The sequence below is a fragment of the Ipomoea nil genome, unplaced genomic scaffold (genome assembly GCF_001879475.1).
Source record: "Ipomoea nil cultivar Tokyo-kokei standard unplaced genomic scaffold, Asagao_1.1 scaffold0202, whole genome shotgun sequence".
NCBI lineage: Eukaryota > Viridiplantae > Streptophyta > Magnoliopsida > Solanales > Convolvulaceae > Ipomoea > Ipomoea nil.
In genome coordinates, this window is record NW_017616630.1 from 1,626,718 (window position 1) to 1,646,179 (window position 19,462).

The 19,462-nt window shown below is 46.1% G+C and overlaps 1 protein-coding gene across 3 annotated transcripts; it reads left to right on the forward strand.

Annotated features, from left to right (window-relative positions):
• The first annotated feature begins 12,780 nt into the window (after positions 1-12,780).
• On the forward strand, positions 12,781-17,796 carry LOC109189225. Of its 3 annotated transcripts, XM_019340042.1 has the most exons (13): positions 12,781-13,070; positions 13,361-13,569; positions 13,654-13,745; positions 13,910-14,012; positions 14,124-14,290; positions 14,489-15,330; positions 15,400-15,537; positions 15,633-15,735; positions 16,016-16,101; positions 16,973-17,069; positions 17,151-17,258; positions 17,510-17,656; positions 17,692-17,796. In XM_019340042.1, the coding sequence occupies exons 1-12, from the start codon at positions 12,915-12,917 to the stop codon at positions 17,620-17,622; spliced, it is 2,214 nt and encodes a 737-aa protein (XP_019195587.1). In that variant the 5' UTR covers positions 12,781-12,914; the 3' UTR covers positions 17,623-17,656; positions 17,692-17,796. The 3 variants fall into 3 exon arrangements, with proteins under 3 accessions (XP_019195587.1, XP_019195578.1, XP_019195595.1); XM_019340033.1 differs by having other exon boundaries at positions 17,510-17,796; XM_019340050.1 differs by having other exon boundaries at positions 12,782-13,070; positions 13,657-13,745; positions 17,510-17,796.
• Positions 17,797-19,462: the final 1,666 nt, after the last annotated feature.

Consider the following 19,462-nt stretch of genomic DNA (forward strand, 5'->3'; position numbering starts at 1 on the left):
CTCGAGCCGGGAGTACCGGAGCTCGGACCATGTAGCGCGTGGCTTACATAGTACACCGGTCGCTGGACCCCTTCCGGATCGGTTCGGCACAGAACTGCGCTTACTGCACGATCGGAGACGGCGAGGTACACGTCTAGCTCTTCTTCGAGCTCGGGCTTTGAGAGCACAATTGGTGACATGAGATACTCCTTCAGCTCGTCAAAAGCCGCTCGGCATTCCTCGTCCCAGACGAATCCATTAACTTTTCGCAATACCTTGAAGAAAGGTAACGCGCGCTCGGCTAGCTTGGAGAGGAACCGGCTGAGGGCCGCCAACCGACCGGTCAATTGCTGGACTTCCCGAACGGTGGAAGGTGGCTGCATGTCCAGAATCGCTTTTACTTTGGCCGGGTTAGGCTCGATTCCTCTCTTGGTCATCATATAGCCGAGGAACTTGCCGGTCTGAACCGCGAATGTACACTTGGTCGGGTTCAGCCGCAACTGGTACTTCCTCATGATCTGGAAGCACTCCCGAAGGTCCCGAGTGTGGTCGGATCGGTCCCGACTCTTGACCAACATATCGTCGATGTAAGCTTCCATCGTTCGGCCCAGCAGATCAGCAAAGAGCATGTTGACCATCCTTTGGTAGGTCGCTCCTGCGTTTCGGAGGCCGAACGGCATCACTCGGTAACAATACAGCCCATCCGGGGTCACGAAGGCTGTCTTGCTCTCGTCTTCATGGTGCATCATGATCTGATGGTATCCCTTAAAGGCATCCATGAAGCTCATTAACTCGGCCCCAGCCGTCTCGTCGACCATCTGATGAATGCTCGGTAGAGGATACGGGTCGAGCGGACAGGCTTTGTTGAGGTCCGTAAAGTCGATGCACATCCTCCATGCTGGGGGCTTAGGAACAAGAACAATATTTGCCACCCACTCAGGATAGACCACCGGACGGATGTGCTCGATCGCCGCCATCTTTTTGACTTCTTCTCTTACAAACTCGCGGCGATCAGAGGAGAGGTGTCGTGTCTTTTGCACGACCGGCTTAGCTGCGGGATCGACGGCCAATTTGTGACAAATGACCGACCGATCGATCCCGGGCATATCTTCGAGCCCCCATGCAAAAATATCGGCATACTCCCGGAGCACGGCCAGAACTTCCGCTCGGAGCTCGGGAGTGAGGGCTCGGCCAATCTTAATCTTCCTGTCCGGGCGGTCCTCGGACAGGGGAACTTCTTCAATTTCTTCGGAAGGCTCAGGCTGCCCCTTCCGTTCCTTAGCCTCCTCCTTGGCTATGGTGTTCACCCGGGAAGACGGACCGGAGTCACGTCTATTGACCGCTCGGGTGTAACACTTCCGGGCGGATTGGACATCGCCACGGACCACGCCGACCCCGTTGGGGGTGGGGAATTTCATGCATAGGTGAGGCATAGAAATTATCCCACCGATCTTCATAATGGCGGGTCGGCCCAAGATAATGTTGTGGACGCAATGGAGGTTGACCACAACAAATTCCAGCTCCGTTTGGATCGACTTTGGAGGCGTGCCGATCTCGACCGGGAGCGTTATTTTTCCCTCGGGGTAGATAAGAGCCCCGGTAAATCCTGACAGTGGTACACCGACCGGAGTCAGCTCCTTCCTGTCAAGGCCAAGCTTCTCAAACACGTCCAAGTATAGGACGTTCACGCTACTGCCCGTGTCAACCATAACCCTTTGGACATCCGTCCCCTTGACGTCAATCGTGACCATGAGCGCCTCCATGCCGTGATCACCGCTGGTGGGTTGGTCCTCGAGGGTGAAGGTTATGGGCTCCATCTTCTGCCTCTTCCCGGTCTCCCGGGAATCCACTACTGCGACCGGGCAATTTGTCCGCGGTCGGGAAGCATCTTCCAGCCCACCAAAAATGACATGGATGGTTGGTTTTCCGGACGGGCGGCTACCGGACGGAGGGTCAGGGTCCCGTCGGTCATCATGACGATCGTCCCTTCGATCGTCTCTTCGGTCCTGGCCCGACCGATCAGAGCGGTGATGAGATCGTCTGTGATCCCTCCGATCGGTATTTCTCTTGCTGTCTTCTCTCTTTCCCACACACTTGTCCAATTTTCCCAAATTGAGCAAATCTTCCAATAATTGGCGCAAGTGGGTACACTCCTCGGTGTCATGCCCGGCGCATCGATGGTAAGCGCAATGCTTACTCTTGTCAGGGCCGTCTCGATCGGGATGGGGAAGTTTGATGAGATTGCAGGACTGGGCGTATTGCATGGCCTCCGCTGCGGATCGGTTCAAGGCCGTAAACTCCCCAGGCCTGGTTCGGGATCGGGGATGGTCATTTCCCGACCGGTGTTCCGCCCGGCCGGCCGGTTTACGGGACGAAGAGCCGACCTCCTGCGAGCGCTTGACGGCATTCGCCTCACCTGCGTTGGCATAATCAGTGACCCTTCGGAGGGCCTCCTCATATGTGGTCGGGGGGTGGAGGATAAAATCCTGGTATAGATACCCCGCCCAGAGGGAGATGTGAAGCATGTGAGTGGCGGTCGCATCATCCATGGGCTCGACCTCCCCGACTGCTGCCTTCCACTTGATGAGGAAGTCGGTCAAGCTTTCCCCTTCGAGCTGCTTGGCCTTTTTGAGGTACATATAGGACTTCCTCACCACTTTGGAAGTAATGAACTCCCGTACAAACTTGATCGCCAGGGTCTCAAATTTGTCGATTGACCCCGGCTACAGGGTTCGGAACCATTCTGCCGCCCGACCGGTGAGCGTTGAGTAGAAGGCCCTGCACATCACGGCGTCTGAAACGCCCTTCAGCATCATATTGCTGAAAAAATCATTCACGTGAGCCTCAGGATCTGTCCGACCGTCGTAACTCTTCTCTCCCGAGACCTTTAAGTTGAGCGGGTAAGGCTGAGCCATTACCGCTTCTGTGAAAGGCGTCTGGTGTAGGGTCGATCGGTCGGCCGGGGGTGCTGTAGGATACGCACTCCTGAGCTGCGCAACTTCCGCCTGGAGGTTGTAGAGCAATCCTCGGGTTTCGTTGAGCTCGGCGGCTTGAGCGGCTTGGGCTGTATCCCGAGCGCGTCGCCGTCGGTGAGATCTCGACCCGCTATATCCGGATGAAGCCTCGTGGCTAGCTTCCTGCATTTGTACGTCTTCTTGCCCGCGATTTGGGTCTTGGGGTCCCAAACGCTGGCGCATCTCCGGTCGAAGACGATCAAAAGCTACCGCTCGGGCAGCTTCTTCAGGGTCCTCCGCTTGAACGGCCTGAGCTGGTGCCTCCATCGCATCAGCACCCCCCGACCCCAACCGCGAATGAGCCGAGCGTCGAGCCCGGGAAGTGGATTGACGCTGCGGCTCTACTTGTGCGGTCGGTTGTACTGGAGGGGCGGCGGCTGGAGCTGTATAGGCAGGCGTATATGGTGGACAACCAACCGGGGAAGTGTAGCACATCGGTTGGCCTGGCCAATACCCGTACGGTGGAGGTGTGACCGGGTACGGGTACTGGGCGGGATACATCATCGGCTGCTGCTGGTATGGCAGACCGGGTGGTGGGTATCCCGGTTGTATGTAATTCACCGGCTGCTGGGCGGCCGGGTATGTATTCGACGGATGTGGCGGTGAGAGATTGAGGTTGAGGTCCATTGTCTGACCTTGCTGTTGGGTAGCATAGTGGTCGGAGGAGCTCGCCGCATCCGCCTGGTCGTCGGCGAAGTTGTTGTGTGCCCACGGATACATGTCGATATGGTGATCGGGTGCTCGTCAAGACGTTGGTTTCTTGGACGGGTCCCCACAGACGGCGCCAAAATGATACTGCTAATTCTACGTAAGCAATATAAAATATCACGAGACCAATTAAAGCAAGTAAAATCTTTATTGATCCCGGTAAAGGCCCTAAGTACAATCTACTTGGTTGTTCTGAGTACCGACTGGCTGCGGTCGGGATTCTCTAACAACAACCTATCGATCGTCCAAAAGTCCCTTACACTGTAGCTACTGTGGGTATTTATAGCCGCTATGCCGGGGACAGGATTCCAGCCGTTCGGCATGTCCTCCACGTAGCCACCACGTGTCATCCTCCCGGGTGCCCTGCCTGTCGATGTAAAGAGCCGCCACGTGTCCTTCGTCAGCTCTTTCGCCCAAGGGCTACCGCTCGGTGGTCGACACCGTCGCTCGGGCAACTCCGGTCGGTCTACGACCGGGTTCTTCTCGTGGAGCCCGACCTGTTACCTGCAAAGACAAGGAGAAAGAGACAAAGACTCCTCGGTCGTGGTGAAGCTATGTCGGTCGGGATATTCCCTACCAGTGCCGAACCGATCTGGAAGGGTCCAGCGACCGGTGTACTATGTAAGCCACGCGCAACATGGTCCCGAGCTCTGGTACTCCCGGCTTGAGAAGGTCGTCTACGCCTTGTACATTGCCGCGAAGAAGTTAGCTCCCTACTTCTAGGGTCGAGCAATTCGCGTGTTGACCGATCAGCCGATCGGGCCAGTCCTCCGAACTGCTTCATCATCCGGTCGCCTAGTCAAGTGGGCGTTAATGCTGACCCAGTACGCGATAGAATACCGACCGAGACCAGCTATCAAAGGTCAAGCCCTTGCAGATTTCTTGGTCGAGTGCACCGCCCGGGATACCCGACCCCCCGAGGTCGCGGATCCCGAGGCTGAGTGGTGGTCGTTGGCTACTGATGGGTCGGGCAGCAAGAAAGGGGCAGGAGGAGGAGTGGTGGTCACGAGCCCGGAGGGATTCAAGGTCTATTTCGCCCTCATGAATCAGTTCCATCCAAGCAACAATGAAGCCGAGTACGAAGCCTTTGTCAACGGCTTACAATGTGCTCGGGATTTGGGGGCTGAGTATATAAGGGCCCAAACAGATTCCGCGCTCGTGGTCGGGCAGGTTCTCGGGGATTATGAAGTGAATGGAGAACGATTGTAGCAGTACCGAGACCTAGCCATGGAAAAACTCGCTCTGTTCCGGGGGTACACCGTCCGGCACATACCCGATTGGATAATGCCGATGCGGACATCTTGTCCAAATTGGCCAAAGACGCCTCGGAATACATGTCGAAGAACGCTCGGATTTTGGTGATCCCGAGGCACAGCATCCACCGATTGCCGATCAATCCTATCCAACCGATAGAAGATAGTTGGATCACTGATCTGAAGGAGTTCCTCGAGCACGGTCGGCAGCGTGCTCGGAAGGCCAAGCTTAGAGCCCCGAGGTTCCAAGTCTTGAACGGTCGTCTCTATAGACGATCGTATGGAAGCCCTCTGATGTGTTGCTTGACCGCATTTGAGGCCGATCTAGTAATGAAGGAGTTGCACTCCGGCAACTGTTCATCACATCAAGGAGGCCGATCGTTAGCTCGCCGAATCATGCTGATCGGGTATTATTGGCCGTCCCTCCAGCTGGATTGTGAAAAACTCGCTTGGGAATGTGAGACGTGTCAATTGTTTGCCCGGATGCCCGGACGACCAGCCACTTTCTACCAGCCGGTCACGACTGCAATTCCCTTAGCAAGGTGGGGGGTAGACATCTTGGGACCCTTCCCTCAACTCTCCGGTCGGAGAAAGTTTGTTATTGTTGCCATTGATTACTTCTCCAAGTGGATTGAAGCCGAGCCGTTAGCCACGATCACATCTCAGCAGTGTGCTCGGTTCTTATGGCGCAATGTGATTTCCCACTTTGGTGTGCCCGTGCATCTCATCAGCGACAACGACCGCCAATTCGTAAGCCAATATTTCCAGAATTTCTTGGCCATGATCGGGACGACCCACGTCCGGTCGTCGGTGGCTTACCCGCAGGGAAATGGACAAGTGGAGAATGCCAATCGGACGATCCTGGAAGGTCTGAAGAAGAAGCTACACTCGGCTGGTCGTAGTTGGGCCGATGAGTTGCCCTATGTTTTGTGGACTTATCGGACGACCCCGAGATAGGCTACTTTGGAAACTCCATTCGCCCTTGTCTACGGAGCAGATGCCCGACTCCCGATCGAGGCATGGATCCCAACCGACCGAGAACGAACTTACAATGCAGAGGAGAACGAACATTTGATGGTCGTGGATCTCGATGGGGTCGAGGAGAAAAGAGAGCTAGCCGCTCGGCGTGTGGCCGAGTATCAGAAGAGAGTCAAGAGTACAAAGGATGTTCGGGTCAACCCTCGATATTTTCAGGTGGGAGATTATGTCTTACGCCGACGGGAAGCCAGTCAACCTTTGGAAGGCGGAAAGCTAGCTCAGAATTGGGAAGGGCCGTATATTATCAGCGCGGTCGTGCGGCCGGGAACATACCGACTGGAGACGACAACCGGTCGGGTGATCGAGGGGACTTGGAATTCCGAGCACCTCGTTATATTTAGGCATTAGTCTATTTCTTGTAATTTTGGACGAAGTGGGGGCTCGGCCTGCGAGTCGGCTGTTAATAATGTTATATTATTTGGCTTTATAATATGTTATTAATTGTGTGGTCCTAGATAGGTAGTTTAGTAGAGCCTAATAGTTAGGAGAGGTTTAGAAGACGTAAACCTCTCCTAACTATTAGGCTCTACTAAACTACCTATCTAGGACCACACAATTAATAACATATTATAAAGCCAAATAATATAACATTATTGACATCGGCCTCGTTCGTCAATTATCTGTAAATTGTAAATAATTTCTTAACCGCCTGCGAGCGGGAAGGTTTAATGTATATACGATCGGTGATTGCTCGACTGTTTGCATACGGCGGCCTGATCGGTATTTTCCCTTACCTTCGTTTGACGTAGGTTAATTCATCACTACGCTATCTCAACTGGGCGAAGGGTGAATCTGTCGACCGGTCAAATGCGCTCCTCTTCGGCGGACATCTGGGTCACGCCACCGATCGGGAAAGCCAGAGCTCTAGCATAATTCCCCGATCCGTCCAACTTCTTTCCACTATTGCACCCACCCGTGCCTCGAGCGCACAATAGTGTGGGGGCTAGGATGAAGGAAGTGCTGTAGGTCCGTCGCTCGGGAACACCCCGATCGAAGAAGGTAGGTCCGTCGCTCGGGAACACCCCGATCGAAGAGGCTTATTAGTTTTCAAAAAATCGATAAGGCCAGAAGGTCGGGTAAACCTGATCGGGTAGGCCATCAGAACGTCGATGTTCCGATCGAAAAATGCACGACTAGGCCATGAGGCCGCGAGGTCGGGCATTAGACCGATCAAAAGATACATGACCAGGCCATAAGGCCACGAGGTCGGGTGCTGAACGAGTCGAATCATGTACGACCAGGCCATGAGGCCGCGAGGTCGAGCATTGGATGTTCGGCTTGTGTAATTAAAAGTAAAAGTGCTAGGAGAACGAGCGGTACAAGTTGGATAAAAAACAAGCTTCATTAATATAGAAGGTGCCCGGTACAAATTCGGGACCGGGCTCCCGATCAAGTTCGGTACAAAAAAAAGTAGAACCTACATCTACTTCTTTGCATGCTCTGCCTCGCCCTTCTTCGAAGGTTCCGCTTCGCTCGGGGTGGCTGCGGCTCTGCTTGTTTCGGCCGTCTTCTCATTCGGGTCGAACGGCGGAGGCCCCGGGTCGGGAATGTCTTGAGGGAGCGTGGTCAAAACCAGCTGAAGATCATCCCCTTCGAGCGCTTGCTCCATGATCTTCTGCATTTTCTCACGCATCTTCCTCTGGCCGGCTTTGTACGCCCACCGACCGAACGTCCAGACCAGCTCCTCCCCTACCTTGGTGTCCCGAACGGACCGAAGAAATCAAGTGCCCGACTCATTGTCCCGGAAGAGGAAGCGAGCCAGCTCGTTCGGGTCGTTCAGTCGGGCCTTCAGCTCTGCAACTTCCCCGACCGCTTGTTGGGCGACCTTCTCGGAAAGGTCCCGCTCCTCTTTGGCCTTCTTAAGCTCCGCTTGGAGGTCCCAGACTTCTTGCAGTCGCCGGTTGGCGACCTTCTTCAGAGCTTCGGCCTCATTGGCCTGCAGAGCCCGTTGTTGAAGAAACTGGGCCGCTCGGGAGATTTGTAATATGGAAACGATCGGAGTTAGCCCGAGTGGGGTTACTTGCGTATAAAGATGAGAGGAAGAAAGTTTTACCTCGGCCAAGTCGTAGCCGATCTTCTCGGCCACTTGGCTCGGGGTCAGCTTGGTCACGTCTTCCTTAGCTGGCCCGGCGTTGCCGATCCGGGCAAGGATAGACGACCCGCCTTTGCTGCCCCCGCCCGAGGGGCTCGGGTTGCACTGCTCGCGACGACGCTTCAGGGCCCCGCTCTTAGTCACGCCCTTCTCGGGCACCTTCTCCTTGCCTTTGCCAACTGCCACCCGGGCGACCAGGACTTCGGACGCATCCACCACATAGCCTTCGGGCGTGGTGACAGTTGAGGCGCCCATCGGTCGGGCGAGTGGGACCTCCTTTTCCCCGGCCGGTTTGGTCTTCGGTTTCTTCTTGCCAAGCACGATCTTGGCCACCGGGGGTAGAGGGGCGTCGTCATCTCCGAAGCCGGCCATCTCTACAAACAAATAAAAGGAAGGTGGTTAGATCGGGACGAGAAAACGTTCGGGGGCTAAGGTCGGGGAGAATTGGTTAGTGTTAGACCTTTTCCCTTCCGTTTGCCCCGAGCGGGCGCCCTCGCGATCGTTACGCCCCTCGGCTCGGGCTTGTACTTCTCAGGCACGTCGTACACCGGCTCGGGCAGTTGGGCCGCCTCATAGCTCTCGGGCGTCTTGAAGATCCGGTACTCGTAGATCTCGCTCGATATCTTGGTGACCGCGTCCTTGAGGGCCTGAGTCTCGACCGGAATGACTTGCTTCCGGAAGCGCTGGCTCCAAACCCTCTCGACCGGGAGGATCCACGGGTCGTATTTGACCGAGAATATCTGGTTCTTCCATCCCCGATTATTCCCGGGCAGGCCCTCGATCGAGCACAGATCTGCTCGGGATTGGGTCATTAAGAACCCGCCCCCATACGTGGCCGCCAACACCTTCACCTGGTAGACGAAGTTGAACAGCTCCATGGTGCAAGCCAAGTTGTGCACACTGCAGATCTGGGGGAAGCACGCGATCATCCGGTGCGCGTTCAGGCAAATCTGTCCGGGCACGACCTGGTAGTAACCCAGGAATGCGGTGAGAAGGCCCGGGAAGGGGAAAGTGATCGGGGCCATTAGGGAGTCGTAGTGCATCCCGATCTACTTTCCCCGGTGCCGGTCAATTATGTTCCCGAGCTGGCGGCTGGTGTCGAACTCAACCCGACCAGCGAGTGTTGCGGCGATTTTGGCTGCTTCGCCTTTAGTCAGCTTGCTCATCTGGTTCTCGACGCTCTCGCTGTTGAGGAACTCGTACCCGTCCCCGCCCGGCGTCGCCTGCTCGGCCGGGCCTTCCTCGACCGGTTCCGCGTCGTTCGCTCGATCGCCCTCCTGGGGCTCGACTTGAGGGTAATCCCCAATTACCCTCGTGGGCGTCTCCCGGACGCCCTCGGCCGGGGAATTTCGTCCGCTCGTGGACGTCTCCCCGCTCGACCTCCCCGATCCGATGGAGCTCGATCCCGACGTCCCAGACGAGCTCGATGACCGTTGTTGCTCGGGGGCTCGCTCGGGAGTTTGTTGTGGTCGTTGAACAACCTCCGGCGAGTAGGACATTATGTCCACATCCTCGCTGGTTTGCTCGACCTCGTCGTCGTAATCTGCGACCGACACGTTCTAGCTGTCCGAGTCCGACATTCTTTCTACCTAAAGGTCGGTCGGGGTTAGTATGGGGCTCGGGACGTTTGGGTCGAAGTTAGTCTTGCCCTACCAACTGCTATATGAAAATATAAAGCAGGTACAAAAGCAGAAGATATGAAAGCTTACCGATCGAAGAGACTTTGAAAAGCTCGAAGATCCTTTGCTCGACTGGTCTGCTGAAGTACTTCGCTCGGGACTCTCTAAGTATGCTGATCGATTCAGAAGATTGAGGAAAGTTCAAATGAGGGCCTCAAGGGCCTATTTATAGGAGAGCGTTTGGGCGGGAAACCAGTCCACTTGCGTGACACGGCCAGTGCTGATTCCGAGGCGACCGTTGCAGTCGCAGAGGCCGGCAGTCGTCGACACATGGCAAGGGAAGGAATGACAGCTGGCCGGTCGGTTTGGTGGCTGACGGTTGGGCTTCTTCATCCCGTCCTGTTTTTTCCCGGACGGTCAAAAAGGCCCAGGCTGGGGGGCTCTTGGTAGGGAATACCCCGACCGACATAGTGCTACCCCGACCGATGTGCCTTCGTCCTTTTCTTCTTGTCCTTGCAGGTTACAGGTCGGGTTTTTTGTGGAGAACCCGGTCGGGGTCCGACCGGGAGTTACCCGAGTGGCATTGTCGACCACCGAGTGGTAGCCCTTTAGCGAGAGAGCTGAAAAGGAACACGTGGCGGCTCCACACGTTGACAGGCAGGGCACCCGGGACGGCGACACGTGGTTGCTACGTGGGAGACATGCCGGACGGCCGGACTTGTGTCCGGCTCCGCGGCTATAAATACCCGCAGTAGCGACAATGTGAGGGGCTTTTGGACGATCGATAGGTTGTTGTTAGAGAACCCCGACCGCAGTCAGTCGGTACTCAGAGCAACCATTTAGATTGTACTTAGGGCCTTCACTGTGATCAATAAGAGCTATTTAATTGCTTTAATTGGTCTCGTGTTTATTTAATTACCGCATTACGTGGCAATTAGTACTATCAACACACATAACATATATCACAGATTTTGGGTAAAAATAATAGGTTTTGGGCATCCATGGGTTATACCTCGAGTTTGCTAGCCTACTACTGTGAATCCCTCCTCCTTCCTTCGGTGGTTCCCACTTCCTTCACCTCATATCAACCCCAAACAAGATCATAGAAAACAAACATCATACATAAGCATACAGACACACACACACACACACACACACATAAACAATGAGATAATGTAGGGGAAGAAAAAGAAGGAAAAATAGTTGAGGAAAAGAAGAAGTAAGGAAGAAGCGAAGAGAAAGAGAATAAGAAGATAGCCAACTAATATTGTCTTCTTACATGAAAGCCTCTTGATGATGAGAGTGAGGAAGAGCAAGGGATGGATTAAGTTCTAGCAATGAAATAGTGTAATTTAAATAGGGGCTCAAAACCCTAGGTAGATAGGAGATGGAGTGAATGGCTAGGGAGGGGTAGAAAGGGAATTTCGCGGTTTAAAATTTTGGATTATAATTTTGAGTAAAAAGTTGGATCAAGTTCAGGTAAGAGTATATCATAAAAATTTAGAAATAGGTTGGGTTCATTTTGCAATCAAGGTTGGGTCAAAAATTTGACTATCAAGTTCACATGTTTGTCTCAAATAGACTTTTGGATCAAGTTTTTAAATAACAAATATTCCCCTAAAATAGGATTTTGAAAACCATAAATAAATATACCAATATTTTGTATTAAACCATTTGAAATAGGAAGTTTTGAAAATATTTTACTTATACACTCATTTAGCCAAAAATCATTGCAGGAATAAAATTATATTCATAGTTTTTATTTTAGAATGAAATAAAATAGAAGTTTTATGGAAAAGTATTTTGGGGTCTCACATAAAGGTGGAAAAATGGGGTTATATTGGTTTAATGCCAAAACAAAGGATTGAGGGTTATGATACTTCACTTCGGGTTCAAAGATTGCAACACCAATTCGGTGTACTAACATGCCACTCTCATGATTCAATGTTAGACCAAATCGGAACACAAGGATTGTCCCACTCTCGTGACGCTACCAATCCTCCTCAATAAGCTCAAATAGTCTTGACCTTCAACATTCCCTACTCTTGTAAGTGACAAACCGTTCTTTTTCTCTTAATATGATTTTTCTTTTGTTTATAACTTTATATATTGAAGTTCTTTTCTTTGGATGATTATTTTACCCCTAAAATTTAAAACTTGGCAACATTTCATCGTCAATTTAGCCGAAAGGACCAACACTGATAAAAATAATAAACTTAGGCACCAAAATTGAAAAAATTTAAAGTTGTGTACTAAATGTTATAAGATCTCAAAAGTCGTGTGACCAAAAGTGAAATTAAATTTTCAAAGATCTAGGACATCCCATGAGCAAATTTATCATAGATTTTGAGGAGTTTTTTGCCACCTTGAAAGAGATGGAGGGAGGGTTTGAGCATCTCCTGCAAAGACCTGAGATTTTGCATAAATGTGGGACCCACCACAGAATAAACACATCTCGTCACCCACACGTGAAAGGCACAAAATGCGCCCAGCGGGCGCGTTTATGACGTTGTTTAGTTTTTTGAAATCAAATTTATTTTATTTTTGTCCATTTTTTTTCTTCTTACCTATATTCTCTTTAATAATCACACTTACAAAAACTCCTCAAAAACCACAAAAAAAACTCCACTATTGAGGAAGCATGAATGGGAAAAAAAGATTGTAGCCAAAATAAAAGTACAGATAACATAAGGGCAGTTAATACCATCTAAGGTCCTCCGAATATAGTGATTTTGCCACATTTAGTCCTAAACTTTCAAATTGACCACTAGCAGTTTTTCGATTTTTAAATTGCCGTGGCCCAAGTTAACCACCTATGATTCTTCAACTATTAAATTTTAACCGGCCATGGTCCTTCACGACTGGTTAAATTTTGAAAGTTAAAAGATCATGTGTAGTTAACTTGGACTACATATGTTAACAATTTGAAATTCAAAGGACCATAAATAGTTAATTTAAAAATTTAAGACTAAATTTGACAAAATTAGTATACTCGAAGAACTCCATATGATATCCTACAAACAAAAAAAATTGATTTCACCCCTCTTATTCTTTATCCACTCGCTCAATCCCGCTCAATTATTTGTTTCAAATTTTGCCCGAATCCTCAGTCCCCCTCACTCCTCACTCCTCACTCCTCACGTTCGGCTTCTCGCGCAAAAGATCCTTCAGATTACGCTCTTAGCTCAGGATTTGAAGTTCTTATGGGAAGATGACAACTGAGCCTCTGACAATGGATCCACCCGACCCGCTCCGTGCCTTCGCCGGGCTCCCTCTTTTACCCCAAACAATTAGGGTTCAGTCTGAAGATTCAATTCCTTCTGAACCGAACAACCTCAACTCAATTCACCAATTAATGAAGTCTATGGTACTCTTCTCGATCTATATGCTTTATTCAAGTTTCGCTGTTCCTGTAATTTGTTTGTTTTTGGTTCCCGTAGGTTATTGATATGAACTTATGCTCACATGCTAAGAGATTCGAAGTATTTATTTATTTATTTTTCATTTGTTTGTTATTGAAGTAGAATGTAAGTGTAGTAATCGGAAGTGTTGCTAACTTGATCAACTTTGGGGCATTTGTTATTTCCTATTGTAAATCCAAATTATAACATAATAACAGTAGTTAATAATGTTGATTTATTACTCATTGTCATGAAGGGACTAAGGAATGCTGAAAAGCTTCTAGAAGAGTCGAAGGCCATTGTTGATAATGGTTCAGAGATTCTGAATGCTAATTTTCCAAGATTTAAGGCATCTTTGGATTTAGATGATCATGTTGCTGCAAAGGTGGAAAAGGAGATGCCTCGAGAGCGAAGGCCAGGACTTGGCCGGAAAAGGGCTCGATTTTCTATGAAGCCTGATACTAGGTAAAGTCTCAACCCTTATTTGTTTTCATTGAAATGATCTTCTTTTGAAAATTATGGCTTTGATTAACCTTACAATTCCTATAGCAGTCAGCCTAACATTAGCTTGCAATCAAGTTTGGACGTTGATAAACTTCAGGACCCAGAAGAATATTTCTTAGCATGCGAGAAGTTAGAAAGTAAATATTATTTCCCTGATCCCTCCCTTACCTGCCTCTATAATATTATTTTAAGTTTGAATCATATGATGCATGCATTTTTTTTTCTTCTTTTTCCTGTTAACCTATTTGTTCTCTTGCACTAACTGCTATGACTCTTTGGCTTATTTTTGCATGATGTAAAGATGCCAAACAAGAACTTAACAGGCAGATGGGTGTTGTAGCTGATGACTCAAATATCAACAACTTGCCCACTACTGCAAGGCGCCGTAGACCAGGAATCTTGGGGTATGTTCAAGAATTTCATTAGCTGTCATCCAGAGATGTTGGGTCCTCCTTACTATGGTTTGCTTTCTGCTTTTTTCTTGCAATTATTAAAGTTTTTTTTTTTTAATACAGGAAATCGGTTAGATACAAACACCGCTTTTCATCAGTGCCACCTGATGACAATGATACAGATATGTCCTCACAAGAAACATTCAAGCAGGATGATCTTTGTGCACTGAAATCTGATTTGCAGAAAGAAAACAGTAATGATGTTGAGCTAGAGGAATTAGAACTCACAGGTGAGTACCTGCTATTGAAGCAAAAGAGTTATCTGTGAGTTTCAATTGTAAATGATGTCATTGTAGGTTCTGTTTTTGTTGTTGAAAACTTGAAATAATACTCCATGTGCTTTACCCTAGTTCATTTAAGCATTGTCTGTCTGTTTGCTTTTTATATTTGGGGTTTTTCATCAACAAAGTTACTTTTCTCTTTCACAGGCTTAATAACTGAAAAAGAAGGCAGGGTCAATGCAATTTTGGATGAACTCCTGTCTCGTGATGCTAAGGACTTAGATGATGATAGGGTTTTGTCCATACTGCAAGAGCAGTTTCAAATGAAACCTCCTGATCTTTCTGCCTTGTGCATGCCTGAATTCCCTGATGCTAGAACTGACTATATGACATTGGGTGAGAGGATACCAAAGGCTAGGAAGTCGGTGTTGGGATTACCGAATTCAGATAAAAGGACTAGTGGCAAGAGACAGTGGGAGGAAAGTCCGCAAAGTAATTTAACTTCTCCCACCCCACCAAAAAGCCCATTTTCTTCTCTGGCTTTGTTAAGAAAACAGGTTTTAAAATCAAATCCACTCAGGGATCCATTCTCACCACTAAATATTGATCTGAATGACATTAACAAGAACTCAGATCAGGTTGGTTTGGTGAAGGATTTCAGCAAATCAGGCAACTTGCATGGAGAAAGTAACATTAAAGGAATGAACGTTTCAGACCATCAAGCTGACAGATCTGCAGAGACAAATGCACAAAGTTCTAATATAGATATCAGCCATAGTGGATCTCATGCTCAGATGGGTGACTGCGATGGTCACACTGATGCTGGTCATATGGTTACGAGAGGTTTGGAGCAGTTAAATAATGAGCAGTCTTTGGAGAAGAACTCAGGTGGAGAGACTATAGCTGCCGGGCAAGGTGATTCTCATGGGAGCATGGAGCGCTGCAATGGCTGGAATCATATGGATATCAGGACTGCTGATGAAAACTCAGGCATGCAAAATAGGGACACTGAAGTTCAACCCAGTGGGCATGACATCACAGACAAAGAGGTTTTTTTCCCTCCTGCTATTGTTGATTAACAATAATTTTTAGGGTGGCTAAATTGTTATTGCTTGTAGAAAATGCACGACACATGCATATTTATTCAAGGACTGTCTCCTGCTCAAGTACAAGTGGAAGCTGATGACGAAACTAACACCTCCAATGAAACTGAAACTGATATTCAGAATAATGTATCTTGCCGAACAGATGAGCACGTGAGATTCTCCACTTTATCAATGAAGAACGGTGTATGACATTCACATAAGTTGGTAATTATGTATTTTCTAGCTTATAGACACATATATTTCAGGTTGAAGATATGCCATCAATGTCAGCATTTCCAGAAGAACAAGAGCACAATGGCAATGATGCACACACCAGTGAGAACTGGAGTGGCAATCAGAATCCATCTGGTATGATTTGTTGCTTCTTCATATTCCAAAATCCATCTGCTAACTTTAACATAATATTTCTTTCAGCTTCTGTAATTGTGTTTTGATTTAGTATTAGTCATTTTAAGGCTTATTAACTTGGATGGACTTTCTCTATTAATTAACTAGTAATAAATCACACCACAAGAAATTTTCCCTCTATGTTTTCTGAGGCTTGGAAATATTAGCTTGTAGCTAGATTTTACAGACATTTCTTATCCTTTTTTGTTTTTTTTTTTTTTTTTTTTGCTTTGTTTTGCAGATCAATCAAATTCTGCTGCTGTTCAGAACCACTCAGTGGATATGCAAAGTGCATTGCCTGATATTAATCCTGAACAACATATCATGGTTATCTCTTTGATCATCTTCTTTTATTGCTTAGCAGTCAAAACTGGGATGTCTTTTTAATTTGCACTTTTGCATTAAGTGAATCTTTGTTTGAAAGAGGAAGTGCATCATGTATGTTTAGAGCGTCTTCACATTGCAGTGTGTGAAATATGATTCCGTAGGAACTGTAGTTCTAGATGATCATCATCAATTACTTATTTGTGTGAAGATGGCTGGGAAAGACCATAACAGATAAATTATGGAATTACCTGACTGTCTAACCACCTGGATGAATTTTGATCATCAGAAATGTGCAAATGTGTCCACCTTCATCTTTCGTAGCAGAGATAAAATGATCTAGAATATAAAATAAAATAGATTCTTGATGAATTTTATGATTCTTGTATTAAAATAAAAATAGCTGTGAAAATTTTGCAGTCCAGGAAATTCCTTATCGGTGAAGTCGCTTATTCAACTCCTTTTCTTTTTTTGCTTAATTTAAACCAGATGTCATTTTTATCTCTCCCTCTATTTGAAACTTGTTTTTCTGGCCTTCTAAGTTTTGTTTAATCTTTCATTTGCTCCAGTAAGCCAGTGTGTGGAGCATTGTAGCCAAGAATTTTGCATTACTAATTTGTTTACATAATGGATATGTGTTTTAGTGTTGGTTCTTTTGTAGACTGGATTTTGACATCTAATTGAATTGTAAATAGTATATAGTTATATTGGACGCTGAATTGAGTTACATACCAACATATCTAGTTTCATTATACATTAGAATTGAAAGCATGGTTTGTGAAGTAATAGATGCATTGGTGCATGCATATGTGGAGAACATGTTTTTCTTTCCAAGTTGTTTGTAATTAAGAGGTGTTTGCCTTGCAAAATTCAGAAGCAGCATCCATTGACCAAAAAGCAACCGAGAAAAAACAGTTGCATGCCTGGAAACCGTGAAAGGAAAGCACTTAAATTCAGGCCCAGTCTTGCAGGTTTCCCTCATATATACTAATCCATAACGACTGCTATGGTCTTTTGGGTTGGATAATTATAAATTATTATTATGTTGACAGATGCTGGCACGCTGTTTGAGAATGGGGTGAGGCGAAGCAAAAGAATCAAGAGCAGGCCATTGGAATTTTGGAAAGGCGAAAGATTATTATTTGGTCGTGTTAATGAGAGTGAGTATTTCCTTCCATATTTTAACAATACAATATATGAGTTTGTGTTTTCCTGCATGGATGTGTTAAGAATGGCAGCAATTGCCGCCTGTATTTGGTATTCCTTGTAGAGAAAAACAGTTTGATGGGGTGTGGTCTCATATTTTTGATGGCATAACATTGAGAAAGTTAAAAATTTTGTTACATTCTCAAAAAATAGTCTGGATTTGATATGATGATATGTTGTTAAGAAATGTTAGAAAATATTGCAGGCATGAAGCTTGTTGGTGTAAAGTATGTATCTCCATCGTTGGGAAATATGAAAGTGAAGTCTTATATTTCTGATGAGTACAAAGAGGTTGTAGATCTGGCAGCTCGCTACTAAGCATCGGATCGGAGTTAGTGTGTGCTGAAAATGGCTCCGAGTCAGCCTCAGACTCCCCTTCCCGCAAAACACAACACAAAAGGTTCCCTCTTGAATTTTGTGATTGCGGATTATTATATGATATATCCACTTACTACTGCTTTTAACTTTTTTTATCATATGGCATTACTTTCCAAAGCCCAGCCCTGCCCTGAAATGTGTCAACAATTCATTTTCTTTCAGCTAATTAGTTACCTAATCAAAAAAATGTGATCAATCATCTTAGTTATGTAATTCAACTGATTGATAAGGACACTCTTAATAATTTTTAAAAATAATATTCTCACTAATGCCCCCTTTATCTTCGGAACAGACAAGCTACGTACTTATGACATTTGTATTGATTAGTTAACTAAACAAAATGTTATAATCACGTACATTAAAAAAATACGCACTTTGTGTTTAGATGGCACCTTTGTAGCTTCTCTTGAGGGAAGGTCACATGATCGAACATCGATGGTGGGGAATTGACTCTTTATGCTCTAATAGTTTGATAAAGTATAGAATATATATTACTTTGTAATAGAGTCAATAATGGTAAAAAAAAATACGGTGTATATTGTAATTTTTTTTAAAATAAAAATATAAAAATTAGTTACACATGAATGATTACTGTGTCAACGCGTTCAAAATTTCAAAATCAATCATCCCATCATATGTACGTATGTATGTATTACTCGTATTTCTGGAGATATATATTTTATACGTAATCGGTAATCAGATAAGAATGTGATAGAATTTATTTAATAAAAAATAAAATAAAAATAGAGATGAGTAACTAGTTGGAAAGTGATGTGTTTGTGTGCATTAATAAATCTAAAATCATCCGTTTCCGATCCTTAATCCTTATCCAACACTTAGCCTTAAAGTCATTTTCGGAACACCCAATGCTGTCTTGTTTCTAGAAGTGTGGGCGGGCTATATGATTATTGATTATTGATTATTGATTCTCCGATCCGCTGTTGCCTTCACACCTTACCACTCAAATAAAAAGTAAGGATAAAGACTAAAGAGTAATGATTGTGGAGAGGGGTCGTCGTTGGGGCATGATGAACAAGTCATTCCGTGAAGACCAAGTGGGTGCTCCTGCTCAACATTTTTTTTTTTTTTTTTAAACAAAACGAAGAATTCATTAAATCAAATCAGAGAACAAAATAGTACAAATGATATAGGGAGGATATGAAAATCATTTCAAGCAATCAAACATAGAAATAGATTATCTAGTTAACATGTGGGTTGCAGATCACCAGGACCGATTTTTAAATTTTTATGGTCTAGTTCTCGTAAACAAATGAGATCTTACCAAAAGAGTAATTTTTAAAATCAATACCCTAATAATAATAATAATAATAATAATAATAATAATAATGTGGTAAAATGTTGTTGTGCGCAAAGAGGAAGACAAAAGACATTATGTAATTAATTACAATTATAACAACAATAATAATAATACAAATATGAATAAAAATAACAACAACAACAATAATAATAATAATAATAATAATAATGATAATAATAATAATGTGGTAAAATGTTGTGTGCAAAGAGAAAGACAAAAGAATGAAAGATATTATGTAATTAATTACAATTATAACAACAACAATAATAATAATACAAATAACAATAAAAACAACAACAACAATAACAACAACAACAACAATAATAATAATAATAATAATAATGATGTGGTAAAATGCTGCTATGCGCAAAGAGAAACACAAAAGAATTTTTTAAAAAAAAGAAAAAAAATAAAAGAAGGTGTGCACAAAGCAAAAGGATTTTTTAAAAAGGGATAAAGGTC

Excerpts from the sequence above, each read along its gene's own strand:
- LOC109189225 (XM_019340033.1), top strand. The coding sequence starts at position 12,915 with ATGACAACTGAGCCTCTGACAATGGATCCACCCGACCCGCTCCGTGCC. Across the intron at positions 15,538-15,632 it reads CTTGCCGAACAGATGAGCAC|GTTGAAGATATGCCATCAAT; the intron begins GTGAGATTCTCC and ends CATATATTTCAG. Across the intron at positions 17,259-17,509 it reads ATTTGGTCGTGTTAATGAGA|GCATGAAGCTTGTTGGTGTA; the intron begins GTGAGTATTTCC and ends AAAATATTGCAG.